This window comes from Euwallacea fornicatus, chromosome 39 (assembly GCF_040115645.1).
Source record: "Euwallacea fornicatus isolate EFF26 chromosome 39, ASM4011564v1, whole genome shotgun sequence".
Classification (NCBI taxonomy): domain Eukaryota; kingdom Metazoa; phylum Arthropoda; class Insecta; order Coleoptera; family Curculionidae; genus Euwallacea; species Euwallacea fornicatus.
Window position 1 is genome coordinate 583,049 of NC_089579.1, and position 19,693 is coordinate 602,741.

The window sequence follows — 19,693 nt, forward strand, 5'->3', positions numbered from 1 at the left end:
ATGCGCGGATTCGGGTGGACTCGGACTGGTCCGCGACGACCACTTCGCGCCGCCGCGGTGTTCCGGGGGCCCGTGGGTGCTCCACCGATTCGGCGATTCCTGCTCGTTTCCGTGGCGTTTCGCGTACGTGCTCTGCAGTCCCGTCCCAATTTTCCCGACGTTAAAATCGCATCTCTCCGACGATAAATCCGTGGAGCACGGCTTAAAAAGTTCGAGACAAGCCGCCCAACATCATCGCCACTATCATTCAACGTGATTTACGGCCGCGGCCAGATTAAGAAGCATGATAAAAGTTAAGCCGCGTAACAACTCGGATAAATTTATATTAAGGTACAGCTACAGGGGAACTCCATTAAGGGCGCCTCTGAATGAAAAAATATCGCGTTTTCCCACCCTCGGTTCCCCTTTCCCCTCGCGCGGCAACCACTAAAAATGTCATATTTACAGCTAATAAACCCCACGTCTATTGTGCATTGCGAGTGCGGCATTACCCCGTGGAACGATTTATGGGGGGGAAGCCTCATTCGGATATTTTTATTAAAAAATTCAATTTGGGGTTATTACATTTGGCGGTTTCGTGCTCCGTACTGCTCGTTGGAGTGTTTTACGGCCGCGAGGGGTTGTTTCGCTGCTAAATGAGACGTATTATTGCTTACGAAATCTCTCGTGGAAGGGTCGTCCCATCTCAGGGCTGCGTCTAATAAAAATTTCAGGTCACAAAGGTTCTGTCCTTAGAAAAGGAAAAAACGAAGCGAAACTCACTTGGCGAACTGAAGAACGGGCGGTTTTTGACAGTTATACTGGGTCTTCGTTAAAAACCCCGCACTGCGAACAATTTCGGAATGAGGAGAGACGCTGCTCGTGGAAACGTCGAAAGTTTCAACAATTTTCGACGGCAACGGGGTCAACGTTACGGACGCCCCTTCGCCCCCGACCATGGAACACTAAAGGAAAGTCGATCCACCTCGATGTTCATCGGATATTAAAAGTCACTCGTGGAGCATTATCTCGACATAAATAATTCCAGAATCGATTAAGTTATTTTCGAGAAATTTGTGAATAACCGATCGGGCAACTTTCTAATTCGATGTCACGATATCGAACCCGATGTCCCCTCGATGGATAGGAGACGTTCTAAGAATAGTTAAAAATTTAATAATTTATCCATTAAGCATTCAAACGCTCCGTTATTTTCCGAACGGAGGTATAACGCGCTTTCGACCCGTGCTCTGACTCGTCGAAAAGTCGCTTTTCTACAGTAACTCGACTTTTTAAATCATTAATGCACCGAATAATCGTTTCGCAAACTACAGATTTAAGAGGCTCGCGAGAGAAAAAAAATCAAACGGCGTTAGGTAAGGAGATCTCGCCGGCCGTTCCGTTGCACCTCTCCCGCCGATCGCGTTCACACATTCTCGTCACTTTGCGAACCTGACCCAATGGGATTCTGGTCTCCCCAGACGCTCTCCCTAGCCACGCGGTTGCTGCGAAGCGTTTTGGTAGTTCGCCCATCTAACGCCCTGTGACCGGTCCGTTTTGGCTTCACCACGTGTCCGGTCATTCTGATTTTTTTTTTTATAGCCGAATGACACGAGCACGTGCGACACATGTTCGTGAGGATGATTGTCACCGAACGCGGCAGCAGTTCGCTTAGGAGATTCGTTGTTCGCACCATAAACCAATACGATTCCAACTCGTTTCCCGTGCAATAAACCATTTTCGTTAAACGAACACTTTAATAAAATCAGTGAATTATTTGTCAGTCATTAAAGAGTAATATCCAATTCTAAACGGGTTCGGCCGAGTTTGTTTATCCCGTCGAAAAATCGCTTTTTCCTCGAAAACGCCTTTATCGGTTTTAGAATTATTTACATCACAATAATGAACGTCAAACGCTCTTTAATACGAGGCATATCGGGGCGCCGTTTAAGGTTATAAAATTGGGGTAATGGGGTAATGGGGGGCGAAGGAGTGTGCGTAACAGTAACATTGCTGCGGAAGGAGATGTTCCCCCTCGCAACCCTTGAGGTTCCCATGCGTCGCTTTTCAGTGTCTCCTTTAGCTCCGAGCTGGGATGGTAAGTTCTTAAGTGAAAACACCAGAACCACATCGCCCTCCATTAATGGCATAATTTTTACCTTTAATAAATACATAAAGCGAGTTTTAATTAACGTATTTGATGGAAACGCGAGCATTAATGAGAGTTTATAACCGCACAAGGCGGGACTTACTTCCGGAAGATTATTGAGGAAATTATGAGCGTTTACTTCGCCGCCCTAGCAAAGGCATTCAATTATGAATAGTTACATTAACAACCAGCAGCTGATTTTTGTTCATTTGCGATTGACGTGACGACCCTTCAGGTACGCTCCGCGACTAGATTGATCCATCACAATGCACAGGGCGTTTCCCCACTGCGTGCAGACAATCTGGGATGCGTTTCAAGTGGAAAATGTTCCATTTTTCAAAATAGAGGGCGGTAAAGGAGACTAACAAAAAAAAAAAAAATTGCGCGCGAATGTGTGGCAAAGTGCCCCATATCCACACGTGCTCGGATTTTTTCCGTGCGGCAAAGGCGTGCGCCTGGGACATCTCCATTATTCCACTTGCACTTCCTCGTTTCACGCACATTTCGGGGCGAGGTGGACGACGTTGCGTTCGCCGTCGAGCTAAGGCCGATTTCCACGTTCTCCGTTCCAGGCAGAACCGAGAAACTTCGCAGAAACGCTTTATTGACAATCGACAGCGCAGGATTTGTTTATTTTAAAGTCGGGAAAGGGAAATCCCGCTGATTGCGAACCGACTGCCACTTTAGAAGTCGGCAAAAAATCCAATTTACCACGATATTGGAAACATTCAGGGAAAGCTCCTTAGGTGTATCTCAACGCTCAGTATTTTGAAAACGGAGCATTTGCGAACGTTCGTTTACCAGGCGTTTTCCCCCCTAAATGAGCCCCGGATTACGCCCTTAAATGTTCCCCGCATGCAGCCGGGAAACACCTTGCACATTTTCGTACGTTTTCCACGATGGAGCGGATCGCCGTCGCGAATCGCGTTTGCGTCCGCTCCACAGGACGGAGCTTGTTCTCGACGAATTTTTTCTAAATGTACAAGCAGTTATCGGGGATTACGAGGATGGCACCCCTTTTTTAAAATGAAATTTCCGGAAAATAATCGCTTTCCCAAGTATCAATTAAGCCGGCGCGAGAAAGGGAAGTCCGCAGTCATAAAATCCCGTTTATGAACTCAATTTCTAAACAGCTTCCCGCCCGAAAGCTTAAAAGCCATCCCCGTAAACCCGGGGCGACTTGACGACTCACTTAAGACGACATTCATGGAACCAATAAAGAAAAACTTCCACCAACTTTAGGCCTGCTCTCCCTGCGAACTTTTCCACTTTTAAATTTCCATTAATGCCACCTTGTTAACTGGCGCGTCAATTGGCTGCGGGGAACGAATGACCGGCGGGGGGGTTTCTCGTCTTTGTTCTCGTCCAGTACTGACAGCGCTCGCCTCATTCCCTTGGAGGTATCCCGCACGACAAAAAGATGCGTCCATGATAAACGACATAAGGGCGCGTTCCGGACAAGATTTATCGCTCTCGCCTCCCCCCCCCCCCTCCCCCTCCCCCGCCAACCCCTCCCTCCAACCCCTGCGGCCCTTTCATCTTCGGTAAACTCAAAAAATGTGTCTGTTTCCTAATTCGAACTGGGCCCGCGAGCCGTGTACCCGGGGAGGGGGGGCGGGGGGCTGGGGGGGGGGGAGTAAAATATTAAACGCGATAAAGTGTCGGATAAATCGCCGCCCTTAATGGAATTTTCGGTCCGCGAAAGGTCCCGGAATTTATGTTCCAGTAGTTGAAAGCTTAATTGTTGTAACCGCGTGCTGACGCCGAAGGCGCAGGTGAAAGAATCGGGTTACAGCATCGGGGATTCCGCATCCCGACACTGTCCCAGCTCTTGACACGCAAAAAAATCCCTTTGTCGGAGCTGATTATGAAAAAGTTTACATAATGTAGCAATTCATTTCTACGACGCCCTAAATCCCTGAAAAATGGGGACAAATGAAAAAGAACGACCCTTTTTCATTCGCGCGCCTGACGTAATTTTGTATCCCGGCGAGCTCTTTAATAAAACCATTTTAGATAACCAAAAAAATCTGCTTTATTTACACAATGTTAAATCTCCGAAACAAACCACCAACCTGATTTAAAATTTAGTCCGAAAGAAATGTTTTAACTTACAATTCGACTAGATTATCTTTACAACAAGGTCCACGAACATTCGAGAATTATTATGTACAAATTCTTTTTAGGTTAGTATTGCCCCTCGCTGGCGCGAAGACGCACACATGCGCAATAGGTATCACTTCCGATCACAAAATCGTTACGTATTTACTTCGTTGCGCCTGAGCAAAAGCCGTCACTCACTTAAGTTCCCAGGGTAACCAAGAGGCTCAGGAAGATGACGGCGAAGGGGTACTCGAGCCTCAGCTGTCCTCCGTGTTGCATGGCCGCCGGGTATTCACCTGTAAGCAATTAGAGGTTTAAACTTGAGGGCTCCGTTTGTTGGCGGTTTCGCTCTTAAGTCGATGGGAGAACGGCGGACGGAGGACCCGCCGAGAGTCTCGGCAAAATCGCTCCGGGCGACGGGGCGAACGACAGACAAACAAAGTTAGGGGTAGGTGCGATCGCGCGGTTGACTTCCACTCGAGGAGTTTTGTCCGAGAGGAAAGTTTTTGCCGGAGTGACCTGAACGGACCCTGAATCGAGCGTTGGCCTGACGACATTAACGGTAATGGCCGCACGCTCCGGAATTTCGTGCCGCTCCAAAACATTTCACTTATTCCGCTAATGCGAGTGAACTCGACGATAAACAGTCAAACGGGACTGCTGAGACTACTAAAACGCCACCAAACCCATTCACCAGACATGGAGGGTGGTCGTTCGGAAACAAATGGAATTGCTATGGGGAAAAGCTCGGACGCGTGAAACTTACTTTCGAGCGGGGAACACTGGGCCAGGTCCCACTCCCCTCTCGCAGCTATCGCAACCCTCCAAACGCGAGGACATTCATCCTCAAGTTCTGAAATAGAAAAGGGGGTCGAGTGACACCTCATTTTGAAGGTAATTTAATGTGCTTTATGACCCACGAGTTCCGAGCCGATGATGGCGGCGTCGCAAAGATGGGCAAACTCAATTGTACTGCGTAACCGAGAACGGAGAACACCCCGTAAAAATGGTTTTACTCGAACCATTTTTGGTGCGCGTGTTTCTTCCGCTGAAACTCATCCTCCATTAAAAAATTTAACAAATTTCATTGTTAACGACGACGAAAAAGTTAATAATTCGTTGATTCTCCGCGGTGCCTCATATATTCCCGTACACGTTTAGACATGGACCTAACGAAGTGATTGATGTCCTCTTGGGGGATCTCTTTCCAGACTAACTGGATAGCATGACGTAACGTCGCTAGGGTCGGTGGGAGATGGGGTAAATTATGCAATCTTCTACCTACGATATCTCACACGTGTTTAATCGATGATAGGTCTGGAGATGGCGGTGGCCAAGGTAGCAAATTGATTGCGTTCAGTTGAAAGTAGTCACTCCGGCCACACTGGTGGTCCCGCTCGAAAACTGGAATAACAGGAGTTGCCAGATACGGCACGAGATGGGGTTCCGGAACTTCTTGGATGTCATGCTACCTCTAATTAAAAGTAAAGGTGACCCGCTACCATACGCAATAGTATCCCAAGCCATTACCCCAACAGTCTGATGGAATTGGTGCTGTGAACTGAGGTTCCCGTCTTCTTCTCAACCTCGCCCGACCGTCAGTCATGTTCGAGCGGAATCTGGATTCGTCACTAAACACGATACTATCCCGTTCCAGAGTCCGATGTATCGGTTCTCTGCGCCACTGCAGTCGACTCTGACGATGAATTAAGGTAACGCCAGATGGGGATGGTCCAAGAGGAATCGGTCTAAAACTCCTTATCCGGCGACAGATGGTTCGAGTCCTAACGGACCTTCCGTACTGGGCGAACCACCGTCCGGCCGACGTCCTCGACGAGACGAGCCCCACTCACAGGACCATAATTAGAAGGCGGGATCTTGGCATTCGGCAGTTCTTCCGAATCATCCGGTACGTCTCCTTTTGCCCGTTTGCTCTTCTTGGAACCTTGAAGAACATCTCACTATAGTGTTTACGCTACGATTGCCCTAAATGACCTACCAGCCTCTGGTGGACCCACCAGTCGCGCCCCCTCTCGAACTCGCTCAATTGATGAAAATTTCGCTGCGTTCTGCGTTTAGGCATGTTTGATTGACGTGAAAGCACATTCTAAGCACGTAATACGCGGATAAATGATATTTTGCAGTCGTATTTTCGGTGTTTTATACCGTTTTTTCAGTAAAAAGTAAAGTAAAATTCTCAATAACTCGTAAATACATTGGTAAATACGACTGAAAATTTAATCGTTTTTTCGCTTTTCCATGCGCCAACACGAATTCCAAAAATTATTTAAATAAAACCGTTTCTACAGGGCGTTCTCTGTTCCGCGTCGGCGGTGCACTCCCATCGAGTTGTTGCGCTCCACTACGGGGACTCGAAAGTACTTTTTTCATCTTGCGTTCGTTGCGCTAAAAAAATTATTTTTTCCGAGCAGTGGCGGAACACGAGGGACGACCTCTCTACCGTTGATCCGAAAATGTAGCTCGGGCGCGTTCTAGTACCGAAGATGTCGGCGAAAGAAGGGAGACACGCTATTTCGTTGCGGTCTAGTTTCAAGTGGTACTCCATCGAGTACCGCTTCTATTGAATCGAAAGTAATGTAACGTGTATGGCACGCTTAGTTGCCGAAACGACGCAAATAATTTCACTTTTCTTCGGAAACAATGGAAGTGCTAATGGAACGGCCCAAATCATCAATCAATTACGCCGAGACCATCATCGTCACGTTAATCGAAAATACGTTTTGGAGTTGGTGCAAAATTTTCGAGAAACTGGGTCGGTGGGAAACAAAAAGCGTCAAGCTGGAAACGGGGGTAGTAAATGACGCTCCTAAGGTGGCGGTTCTGGGACATTTCTTTCAACACCCCGCATTAAGGGCAAGAAAATTAAGGGTGGCGTCCGGCGGCAAGCGCGCGTGCATTTCAATGATTCACAAAAGACTCATCCGTAGAAAATGCATCTAGTGCGAGAACTTAACACTTGGGACTTTGCGAAAGCACGTCAGAATGGATCCTCAATGACCAGCAGTTCCTCCTCTTCAGTGCGTGTTTCTCAGACGGATTCTTGATCTCTACTGTGAATCGGCACAACCGGTCTGATGAGAGTCCTGCAATTATTCACGAGATCCGCACGCAATGTGGCGAAAATTGCATGTTTGGTCGCGTACATTCGGCGACCTGGGCCCGACACCTTTTACTTGAGGTAATTTAGCGAGAGGAACGTACCTTGAGGTATCGGAAAATGTCATTCATCCGGCATTAATAGAGATAATTGCGAACGGTCCTAATACATGGAATATCATTTAATATTCGAGCAAGCCACTGCGACTCCTCATTATGCACCGACTGTTCGACAGTGTTTAGATCAAAGGTTTCCCGGGTAATGAGGCGGAAGGATAGGACCCGCGCTCTCCAGACTTAAGTCCGTCAGATTTTTTTTTTATGCAGCCACCTTGAAAGTAGAGTCTACGTCACTGAGCCTACATCTGTTGACAGCTTAGGCCAGCGGATCGTTGTACTCAAATCACTCCACGGATGCCTTAGAGCGTTCGACGGCGGTGTGAGCGAAACCCTTTCTACGGTATGGAGGTCGGCATTTCCGGCATTTACTCGACTGTCTTACAGTCACTTTACTTTAATTTACAGTACGTAAGACGTAAGCTCCATTTTGGCGCATGAATCCAAAGAAGTTGGGTAACATTGTCGTGAACTGTTAAGTAAGTTTTTGTTCGCGCATGCGGAAAACGCCACGAAAAAAGGCACTGTTTCCTAATGCGTTTCTTTACCTTGACCCGAATATTTTCTTGTCGCCGCAGTGAAGTGAAACAGGTAAAACAACCAAACGAATTTGCGCATCCTCGGGAAACCGCCATCTTTGTTGCAGCTGAGGCTTGAAACTCGGGTATTACAGAGTACATTAAACGACCTTCAAAGTAAGGCGCCCCTCCATCCCCTCTGCCGCTGAAGAGGTGGGAAACAGGGAGTCGGAATTAGCTTAAGATATTTTCCTCCCAAAAATAAGTTTTACGTGTCCGAGCGTTCTTTCACAAATCCCATAAGAGTCCTTCAAAACTGCGCATGTTTCGTTTCCAGGCGGTCACCCTGTATGTGCGTTTTCTGTTCTGGTCAATCCTAGATGGTTTTGAAACGGATCGACGTTCTTAGCGACAACTAGGTACCGCCAGACACGACGTGAATTTCGAATAAGGACAAAAGGGATGGTGAGGCCAATGTCAAAAACAATAGTCAAGTTGGGACGTGATGGAAGCGAGAAGGAGTTGTTTGGAAGGATTATGGAATTGAAGGAAGAAACGGAGAAGGACGAATGGGTGGAAATGCACGAGTTGATGGGAGTGGAAACGGGAAGATCTAGAAAAATGGTGGAGAGTTTTTGACGGAACAGAAACCGGGGTTGTAATTTACACAGCAACGGAAACTACTAAAGACAAACAAAGGGAAGAAAAGAAAACATATGCGCTCATTTTGGATGGAAAATCAGGGGAAAATGTTGAGGACACGATAGATCGGATAAAAGAAGTAATTGGAAAACGTGGAGTAAAGCTGAAAGTAAGAGGATTACGAACGGCAAGGGAGGGAAAGATTCTAGTGGAGATGGGTAATCATGAGAAGCTAGAAAAGGAATCCAGGAAGAGACAGCGACCAACGTGAGGATAATGGGACCAAGAATGAAAAATATGGTGATATTCGTTAGGGGGATGGGCATGGCAACAACAAAGGAAGAGATTCAGAGAGCGATAATATACGGGATTCAAGGAATGGAGGAAGGAGAAATTTCGATGGGGAATATGAGAGAGAATCGGGGAGATATGCTGGCAGTGACGGTGCTGATGGCTGAAAAGTGGGGGAGGGAATTGATGAGGGAGCCGCTCCTTAGAGTGGGACTCTCGGTGTGTGGCATGGAGGAGAAGGTGAGAGAAAATGCTGGGAATTTGACCACGAAGCCAAGGAGTGTACGGGTTTGGATAGGAGGGGAAATTGTTATGCATGCATAGGACATAAAAGAGCGGCATGCAACAAGGAGGAGGAATGTGTTAACTGCGAAAGCAGGGAACGTGGGAGTGGATCAGGGAGGTGTGAAAAGTTTAGGAGGGCGTTGAACAGGGTTGAGGAGGAGGCGAGGAGGAAGAGGAAGGCCGAGCCGCCTCCGAAAGGAGGGGGGGCACAGCCTAAGTATAAACCACCCCTCCTGAAGTAATGCCTAACGGCTGTTCCGGGGGATCCAAGGTGGAGAGGGGAGGGTTTTAATGGGTGGGTGCCCCGTTCTGGGCTGAATCCCACATAACCACTGCCGACAGACCACCAGGCAGTGGTACCTATGAAAGTTTTCCTTCCCTATACAAAAAAAGGGTACCACCAGAGATAGCAAACAAATCCACGAATCAGACGACAACTCGACTCATGAGCCCTTTTCGTTGCTTAAGCCGTTGTCTCCTGCGACGTCACTTGACGTTTTCACAGATAACCAAACACGACCAGACACTCGCAATAACTGACGAAAACAAGTGCGAGTCCTGGTCTGCTTCGGTCAACGTCTCTCCTCACTGGTGCGACTGATTTATTCCGAACAGTTTTAATTTGTCTTTATTGTCGGTCTCTAGTGACTGGGCGCACCGGACGCTCCCCGCGACCACCAAGCGCAACCGAAATCGACCAAACTCGCAGAAATTTAATCATCGCTTCAGGTGATGACCTGTTGACGAAAAAAAATTACGACTGACTTCAACCAAATCTAACCAGCTTCGATCAAACGCCATCGGGATCAGCCCGATTACTGCGAGGTGGGAACCAAGTCTTTTTAGAACAAGTGGTACTCGACCGTTTACAATAGGAAGGTTCTGCTTCAACGGAAATTTCGTTTCTTGATTCATGGCATTTTATCGTTATCTTTCAGTCGCCACCATGGAATCGTCGTGGACGTTAGGACATCGAATAATCCTTTATGATCGTTTTGTTAGGAGTGCCGAATCCGTGACTGAAATTCAGCATGAACCGCTGAAAATCCTCCACAATTAAAGGAACAGCCATTTCACAGCATTAAAGTAATAATTTGGGGCGTGGCAGGCCCATTCGGCGTTACTGATTCCTACATATGTATTTTTATATGTTAAGAAAAGGGGGTTTCCGTTATTGTAACATTTGAACGTTACGTTGAGATCATAACTACTTTTTACATTTCTGAATTGTAAAGAAGAGGTATTGACACGCAAGAGTCGTGGTTTCAACCAGATGGGATAACGGCACACTGCCAGGGCGTCAATGGTCGTTCTTCGCCCAATCATTTCGTTTTCGCATTTTACAACATTTGATGGCCCCCTCGGTCGCCAGACCTATCTCTACGTGATTTATTTTTACGGGGTGATCTGAAGGCGTGCGTCGTACATTAGAAGAATGAAAAGAAACTACTTGACACCGAATCACCGAAGTCAACAGAGAACCGTTGGAGACGGCGGAAGCCAGTTTGAAGGTCTTTGACACTGCGTCAACGAAAATGGCCAGCAGGAGTCGCGTGTAGTTTTTCCGTTCACGATTATAAAATGCTACCTCTTCGACGATACTTTTATAATAAACAAATGAATCATATTTTAACAAGTGTCAAAACACACCCAAACGGGACCGTCGAAAGCGACCAATAGGAATCGACCACGAACCGTCGAAGACGAGCGTCGCGTCCGATACGACCGGAGCCGACCGTGGAAGACCGAATGCGACTTACTGCAACTAGGTACCGGTCAAACCGAAGCTATCAAAGACCAACCCTTCAGACCAATTCTCCGAGTAACGCTGGCAGATCTGCAGTAGCCAATCGACACATTCGATGAATTGGAGTGCCTGGATCTTCGGAAAAACCAGAAGGCGCGGATGGTGGATTGGCGCGAACAGGATTCGCAGATTATCTATGGAGTGAGAAAATTGATGGAGAACTCGACTCATCTAGCAATTCATCAATCCAACCAATGGAGGATGGAGGGATTTATCAATAGATTGATGCCGTGATGTGCAGCGGATAGAAATTGATGATGAATAAGGAAAATTAACGCTCTTTTCATCAATTAATGCAGCGAATTGATCGCGAAGAATGACTGTTGGCACGACTGGTTGGGTAATGGATGCCTGTGGGCCTGACCTACACGTGGTGTCATTTGAGCATGTGACCAAACCTCAAGGGGGTGGTCCACTGAGTGCCGGCAACGTTTCGTCTTCGAGATACAGAGTGTCGAGCTTTTTTCCCGTTGTTTTGTAAAGTTCTTGATAATTCTTTAATGGATTTTGTTGAAATTTCGAATTTCCTTATTGTCAAACGTTTTTTTTTCTTTACAAAAAAAAAACGGTGGACGTCACGTCAATTTGCGTCCTTTTTTCGTATAAAAATGATTCAAGAAAGTGACACCCTGTATATTAGGAACGGAGCATTACCAAACTGATTTTTATGTAAACAATTCGTCTTAGAATCGCCCGACGGATCTCCCTTTGAAGTTTGAGCCCGTACTCAAACAACGCCCTGTACATCTCGATCGCCTCCCCGATTAGCCCGTCCAAATATCCATCAGGTAATGACAGATGCATGAGAAGATAAAAAAAAGGGCTTCGGCTTTACGAAGTGAATTCCCTTAGCAGGGGTTTCTCATTTGTAAGCATTAACGAAGCATCGACCTCTGCGGGCTGCCAGAATCGAAACTTCCCAAATCTAAAAACAGCAGTCCACGTACACAGCACTCGCCAGCGGGCCCTTTCCCTCTGACGCAATCTAAAACTTGCAACCACCGATTGACACGGCTATGATAAGGACGGACAATGGGACGGAAAGGACGTCCGAAAGTTTAGCTATTAGTCGCGGGGACGTTGTTTAGACCGAAATGCATTTATGAAGTTTATCGCTATTAAAAGATTGCCGCGATAAGGGGAACAACATTTCTGCACTTCGTCTTCGATGGACAGAGAGGAACGTCCACGTGGAAAAATATTTATTACAAGTTACAACCTGTCCCAAATTAGATTACATGGACGATAAGCAGCTATTCTTACAGAAAAGGAAAAGTGAAGCTAGAAGCTAAAAACGAAAAGAAAAGGGTCGAAGGGCGACTGACATCCCAACCCCCTCCCTGTTAGAGGCCGAATCTGTCGCCAAGCTCCAGTGGGTTATGTCTGTTCAATCGGCTGGAATATCCAGAGGGATCCAGGAGGTTCACCGCGAGGTGGTTGGGGTGATTGTTCACCCGGATCATGCACCTTCTGGCACATATCCGAATATCCGCCCTTGAGGTTACTATTCTGAGGTCGTTATGCAGAGTAACGTACCAGGGGGCACCCGCTAGCGTGCGCAGAGTCTCTGCCTGGAATCGCTGCAGGATCTCGATGTTGGAGTTGCCAGCAGCACCCCAGAGCTGGACACCATCGGTATCCAAACTGGCTCGATAATGCTTTTGTGAACTGTGTTGTTCAGTCCTAGTTGCGATCGGTAACCCAGACTCCTGACAACGCCACTGACTTGAGCCCTCTTGGTTTGGACGTGTTTTTTCCACGTCATTCTCCGGTCCAGGTGCATTCCCAGATGTTCCACACTGTCAGCCTGCGGCATTGGCTTGTTGAAGAGGTTCACCACTGGGCAGGTTCCTCTTCTCAGAGTGAACGTCACTCACGTCAACTTGTCTTGGTTTTCCATCTGCTCAGCCACTCCTCCAGGAGATGGAGATATTCCTGGGTTTTGCCTGTTGCAGTGTGAGGGTCCGTGTCGCCGGTAAGGAATGCCGTATCGTCCGCGAAAGTCGACAGCATGCCACTGTCGCCCTGAACTGCACTTGCAGTGAAGAGGCAGCAGAGGAGTGGCCCCAGGACTGATCCTCGTGGGACTCCAGCGGGTATTTCGCAAAAGCGAGAGCGGCTGTCGCCTACCTGCACGTAGAATCCTCGCTACGATGAGCAGTATTGTGTAGAATTTTGGGATTAGCTTTTTGATCTTGTGCGGGACACCCTCGTGCCAACCTTGTCGAATGCCTGCTGTATGTCCAAGAACGCTCCCGAACAGTACTGTTTTTGTTGGAGAGCTTCATGCGTGATCCGGTAAACCTGTTGAGTGTCCCTCCCTGAAACCAAATTGGTGTTCGAGGACGATGTCTTTCTCCACGAGTTCGTTTTTAATTCTCCTCAGGAGAAGCCTTTCAAACATCTTCGAGAGCACCGGAAGCCGGCTGATTGGTCGATAGGAGGAAAGTTGGTCTGTAGGTTCCCCTGGTTTCTGGATCATTCTAATATGCGACACCTTCCATTGGATTGGGTAGAAGCTTCTTCTCGACATGCAGTTGACTAGTTGACGTAGACAATTGCCTTATTCTTAAGTCCTTTAAGAGTTTTAGAATTCATCCGATCATAGGCCCGGTGCCTTCTTGGTTTTTAATTCGATGATGATGATGATGATGATGATGTGGATTTCTGCTGGGGAGGTGTGGTCGATAGGGAGATCCATTAGCAGCGGGCTCTCCATGAAGTTGTCCATTTCGGCTCGGAATTCCGCTTCGTCCTCTGAAGCCATCTCATTCGGCTTGAATATTTCGCCCAGATGAGAAGCAATTATTTCGGCCTTTTCACCATCCTTCCTAGCCCACCCACTATCCGACCTTATGGGAGGGTTACGCTGTTGGCGTCGTTTCAGGCATTTGGTGGCCTTCGAAATTGAGTGGTTGGTTCTTTCCGTAGGATTCAGATTCCTGAGTCGACTTCGTAACGTTTCGTTCCTTCGTTCTTCTAGTAACCGTTTGAGTTTCTTCCCAAGTTTGTTGAGGGCCTCTTTGTCGCGCGGCCAGTGGGGTTCGCACGGGAAAACGCGGAACGGGGGATCTTTTGAACTTTAAAATATGACGAAAATGGCGGTTGACGTCTTGAAGTTGTCGAATTCTACAAATCTCTCTTTCGCGCTGAGACCGACCCGAAAAGGTAAAAACGTCCCGACTTAAGCGACCATTTTGTCGGCTGATTAAGTTTGATGTCCCGAAATAACCGAGGAAATAATTCGATGATAAATTTAAAGACCTCGTCGGGTCGACTTTTTACTTCATTAAGCGTCTAGAAATAATTGGGGCTCTCGAGCGGAAAGCTTAGATTAGATATTGAATTAAAAAGGTCCGAGAGGGGGCGCAAGAACCAGTTGTTACGGACCGATCGTGAATGGAAATTTAGCAAGGAAGTTTGCGTAGCTGAGGGCCACATGTAGATGCTCCCTGGACGGAGACAAATTCGTCTGTTTGGAAGAATTATGAGGGCGGACTTTTCGGAAAATGGAAAAGCAAACACGAGGAAATCGTGCCGCAACGTCGACTTTTTATGCGAAAAGTTTTGAGGCAGAGATAGAAGCGGCAGTTTTATGCTCGCATGACTCGTGAACGTCATCGGTCTATAGATTTTCCGGCATAAATTGCCGGGAGAAGTCAAGAAATATCGTGGATATAATTTATACGGATCGGCCTTTTTCCTTGGCGTTTCCGATAAAACATTTATTAGAGTTGTTATTCAGGGTGGAGGGGGTGGAGGGGAGGGAGGGGGGAGCGGTGCGCGCCCCCTGGGGGACGCGCGCGCAATAAAATATCGATAACGATGTCGATTAAAACTAATTCGCGAACACGTCGCGCGCAGTTAAAACAATTTCCATAATGTCGTTTGATTTAATGGAGTCGGGAATTAAATTCCCCGAGCGTATTTTATTCAACTGCGAAATAATAAATTCAAGCTCGGACTATGGGACAATAGTTTTTGTCATTGTTCGCCTCACTCTCGACTGCCAGAGTCGTATTTCTTCAAAGTTCTCTGATGTAGTTAATTAACTCGGACGTACTTCAGTTTTAAGGGCCTTTTGTCGCCGAGTTTGAAAAGTTACAGTGGCCCATTACAATGGCCACGAGTGGCCTCCCCGTCGGATGGAGTCCCCCCAAAATCCGGGCTCCGGCCGCCGCCGTCGAAAGGGTAAAAACCGCTTCGTGCCTCTTAAAACGAGTACCGGCTTACTTATAATTACCTTTAAACAACCCCCGTTCTCGCCACTCCGGCAAATCGGAACGGGGGAGGAAACGTTTGGGGCTCGATCGCGGGGAGTCCCCGAAGCGCGGGGCAGCGACAGTCTTCGATGATCGTCCGTTTTTTCGCGTTAAATGCGTCAAAAACTGTACAGGGTGTTAATTAAGTACGTGCAGCCACCCCAAGGGAGGTGCCAAGTTCGGCAATTAATGGACGATTTAGCGACATATTGCTCGCCCCAGTGCTACGCCCGTGTGGCGCGCCCGCGGCGTTGCTGTTCCCAGCGCTGATCTGGGTTCGTCTATATGATCAGTGACATTGCTTGGAATGTCCCGCCGGCAGCTCTCAACAGCCCCGTGCTGAGCGATTGCTCAGCACGGGGCCTTTGACGGCCCGATCAACCCGACGATCAAAGGAGGGCGCGAGCGGTAAATCGCGGTACCACTCAGGCATAGGGAAACATGTATCAGCGTCAGCACCTGAGTCGACGTCAGGGAACTTCGGGGACCAATATTCGCCCACCGGTTCCGGCACACGCCTCGCCGCGATCTGCTAAGGGGCGTTGCATCACTCCACGGCATCGAGTCGATAAAAATCAATAAACGAGGTACCGAGTACTTCACTGTCAAATCACGCAAGGGTACCGCAGGACGGTTCACGAGGGTGGTGATCCGCGCCGAAGGCGGATCGAACCCCCCCGGCCCGGTCGGGATGGATCTCTGACCGATTCCGATGCGAAGGGTTAACGCGTGGTCGCAACGGCCCCCTCTAAGAGATACTGAGCGTTTAATTTTCAACTTGATTTTCTGCGAACACTCTCGGACGCAGACGAGTCAATCGGGTGAAATTCAACAGATATTCTCCGAGAATACTTTCTTGAATCAAACTAAACGCACAACAATGCCCTTAACACGAAAGTGACCTGCAGTGCGGGGCAAAAGGGCCGGGGCCGATTTAAACGCGCCGAAGCCCTCTACGTGGCGCCCTCTATCGGCAGGCAGGAAACTGAGAAGACGTTTGGGCTTCGCACCGCGAAAAACCCGCGGACGTTGAGTCCCGCCCGATTGACTCGTCCGTGTCCAAAAATATTCGCGGGAAACCAAATCAAAATTCGAACGCCCCGTATCTCTTAAACGGAGCCGTCGCGACCACACGTCGACGGGAACGTCCCTTGGAATGCCTGCACGCACTTAACTAAACACCCTGTATAGCGTAAAATGAAAGAATTAAAAACTTGGGCGCAAATCGAAATAAATCGCTGGTTGTTCGCTTTAAGACTGCCAAAAAGGTTCGCTTGCAATGGAAAAATGGAAAAATGGAAAAAAATGGAAAAAATGGAAAAAATTGAAAAAAAAAGAACAATTAATTAAAGAAGAGTGGCGTGATCGTGATTTTCAATTACCATCCGATTTGGCCCGAAACGTGTCAAAAACGTTCAAAAGCATGTATCGCTGATGATAATCAACATAAGTGCAACCTGAACTAAAAGGGGACGTCGTCGCAATGATTTCCATTTATTCCTTTTGAACCGGAACACGAAATAAACGAGTTCGGCACTGAATTTTGCCGCACCAAATAGCCGCTCGCATTTCGGTCGAAATGCGTCGGAACCGATTTGAAGCCTGTTTGTTGATGTTTAGAAAATTGTTAAGGTAAACGTGGGGAATATCGCGGCACATTCATAATTACCAGGAAGAACTGAGTCCCCTCGACTCAATTGATAGAATAATTCACGCTTGCTGAGTCAAGTGCGCGCTTAATCGAAGGGCGGCTTATACAGCAACATTGTTAACTGGCAGAACGCATTCGGAAGATTATTAGGAGAACGAATAATCCCGTTCGTTTCGCCACTTGACAGACACGGAACCTTAGAAAAATACCCGAGTCCCGACTAATGGCATTTCCCAAGGAACAACTTAAGGCCCCAAACAGACAGACACACACATTTCCGAGAAAACCAATCTCCAGAGCCACTCATATCCGAGACTCACAATAAATTCCGTTTTCATTTCTGCTGCGAAAACATTATGCCATCCCGAAACCCTCGCAAAAATATCAAATTGCCTATTTTCCATAAAGTTTGCCCCCGAGAGGGAGGATGGCCGACCGCACCCCCCTTCGGATATCTGTCGTTTATAGGAGGGGTTCAGTAAATAAAAAATAATAATAAAAAGAGCTGACTGAGCGCCACTCACCGTTCAACACGTGCACCGTGAGACTTTTGGGGTTGGCGTTTGAAGGGTGACAGGTGTACTTGCCGCTGTCCTTGTCGTTGGCACGTTGAATGAGTAAGTAGGAGACGGTGACGTCGCCCTTCTCGGTTATAACGGAGACGCCCCCTCGCGGCGAGTCGTAGTTGATTTCCTGCAAGAGAAAAAAAGACAAACGGTGAAAGTTGTTTTTTTTTTGTTTTTATTGAGACCCGGAACGGACTCCGGAGACCACGCGAAAGAAGAAAGTGGGTCAAAAAGGGGATGATTTGCCAACTAACTTTCTGAATATCTGCCGAGGATTGGCAGGTTGTTTACAGGGGATGATTTAGTTTCGGAACAATTTGTGCGTTCGGCTCTGCCATCTATCGAGGCAAGATTGTTGCTGCTGCCGCGTCTTCGCCGCTGGCTCCGCATTAGGGGATACACCCCCGGATGAATTTCGAAAATTTAATCCGACTTTCCGGGACGATACGGCGGCGTTCTCTAACGGCCGCCGTTCTTATTTATCGGAAGCTCGCGATGGCCTCTTAGGGGTTCCACCCTCCGGAGGGGATCGGGACAAAGGCATCGCTCATTCGCATAAACGTCCCGTTTTACAATGAAACGAAAAATATGAACGCAGAAATTACGCCGACAACCAAGAAGCGTTTCCTTTGTCCCACGAATTCGGGCTCGTCGGGGTCATTTTGATTTTCAAGTAATTGCGAAATCTCGCTAGACATTAATTCACCCCCTCCGCATGAGAGAGAGAGAGAGAGAGAGAAAACGATTTCCTCATTGTTCGTTTAGGAGGTAACGGAGGATCGGAGGGAACGTCCGTCGCCGACAAAGAAAAAATGGAAACGGGCCGGGTTCATTTACCCGGCAAGTTTTGGACAGGCCTCCGATTATCTCGGGCGTTTATTTACGCGCCTCGAGAGCCCCACAGAGAAAGGGTGGAAAAATCCCTATACGGTTATCGATCAGGAACTGAGTCAGCGGTCTAACGACCCGTAATAACCTCGATAGCTACATCTAATTAGATCCCATTTCAACATGAGTTAGGCCGCCATACGTAATCCGCGTCATCGCGTCCTGCATCTCCGTGTGGTCATCTGCGTTTTTTCCTATTTTATCTGGTCCCGTAAAAGGGGGCGCATGGAACGCGGGACAGGGACGTTTTTATGTATTTGAAAATTTATTATCGAAAAATGCTCGGACAAGTAAATTTTATATAATCGAGGGGGACGCGTTGTAAGCCTGCAGTCGCCACCTTCACATCAACTCCCCAGCCGAGGCGAGGTAAATCCCTGAAACCTTAAATGGAAAGCAGGGCCGGGTGGTACCTCGTCGGAAGAGTCTTTGGATTCTCGTTGTGACGAGCCCCATTTCGACTAACTTTGATTCGGCGGTCTCGATTCGAGGAATTCGATCAAAAAATCTATCCGAAGCGAGTTGGTGACGTAAAATTGGCAAAAACTGAGGTGGAAATATCAGAAAACAGCCACTTTTGACTCTTTTTTATTCTTTAAAAAAAAATGGCGCACCGTCTTTTCGTGTTTTGAATATTTTCACAAACGAAGGAGAAAAGGAACTTGTTTGGCACACGCTCGTAAATAAACGAGTCTCAGACTGCATGCACAATTCCGTTTACGCTCTGCAAGTCAAAAATGGTTCGTTTCACTGGAGAGAGTGGAAATCGCTTAGTTCTTCTTCGGAAATCATCTGGGTGCCAGCCGGACCGCCCAATTCCTCAAACGCAACCACGAAGACCATCAAGCGCGCCGGAAGCACGTTTTGGAATTAGTTCACGAATCTTGTCAGTCCGGCCCTGCGGCTAATGAAGAAAAAACGATGGAATCCCTCCCAGAAATCGATGTGGCGGTTTTGGGACAAGATCGTCAGTATCACACACAAAGTGCTCGCCAATTGGGTACTGTAACTGGAGTCAGTCGACGTACTATTCCAAGAATGTTAAAGGGCCATCGTTCATCCGTACAGGGTCCACTCGCTGCAGGAATCGAACGAGGACGGTGGAGACCGCCATTTGCAATTTTGCGAACTTGTAACTGAACGGACAACTGGAAGTAATAATCATCCATTTAATACCTCCTTACAGTGCAGCGTCATAACTCACGTCATTAGTCTTATGAAAATTACAGAGTTTCTCATGAGGTGCGCCCCTGGTATCCACAAAAATTAAATGTTAGGCGATCGTCTTGTTGGTCTTTTTTTTCTTGCCCGACAATCT

At 47.6% G+C, this 19,693-nt stretch overlaps 1 protein-coding gene across 2 annotated transcripts in view; it reads right to left on the bottom strand.

The window, feature by feature from the left end:
* Positions 1–4,138: 4,138 nt before the first annotated feature.
* The window catches only part of LOC136349609 (zwei Ig domain protein zig-8-like), an 82,996-nt gene continuing 67,441 nt past the window's right edge, over positions 4,139–19,693 (bottom strand). For both annotated transcript variants that reach the window (XM_066301291.1, XM_066301292.1), the window contains 2 exons: positions 17,446–17,614; positions 4,139–4,527 (listed from right to left, as the gene is read on the bottom strand). In XM_066301291.1, the coding sequence (XP_066157388.1) occupies positions 4,430–4,527; positions 17,446–17,614 (267 nt within the window). In that variant the 3' untranslated portion in view covers positions 4,139–4,429. The remainder of the gene's footprint in view (positions 4,528–17,445; positions 17,615–19,693) is intronic.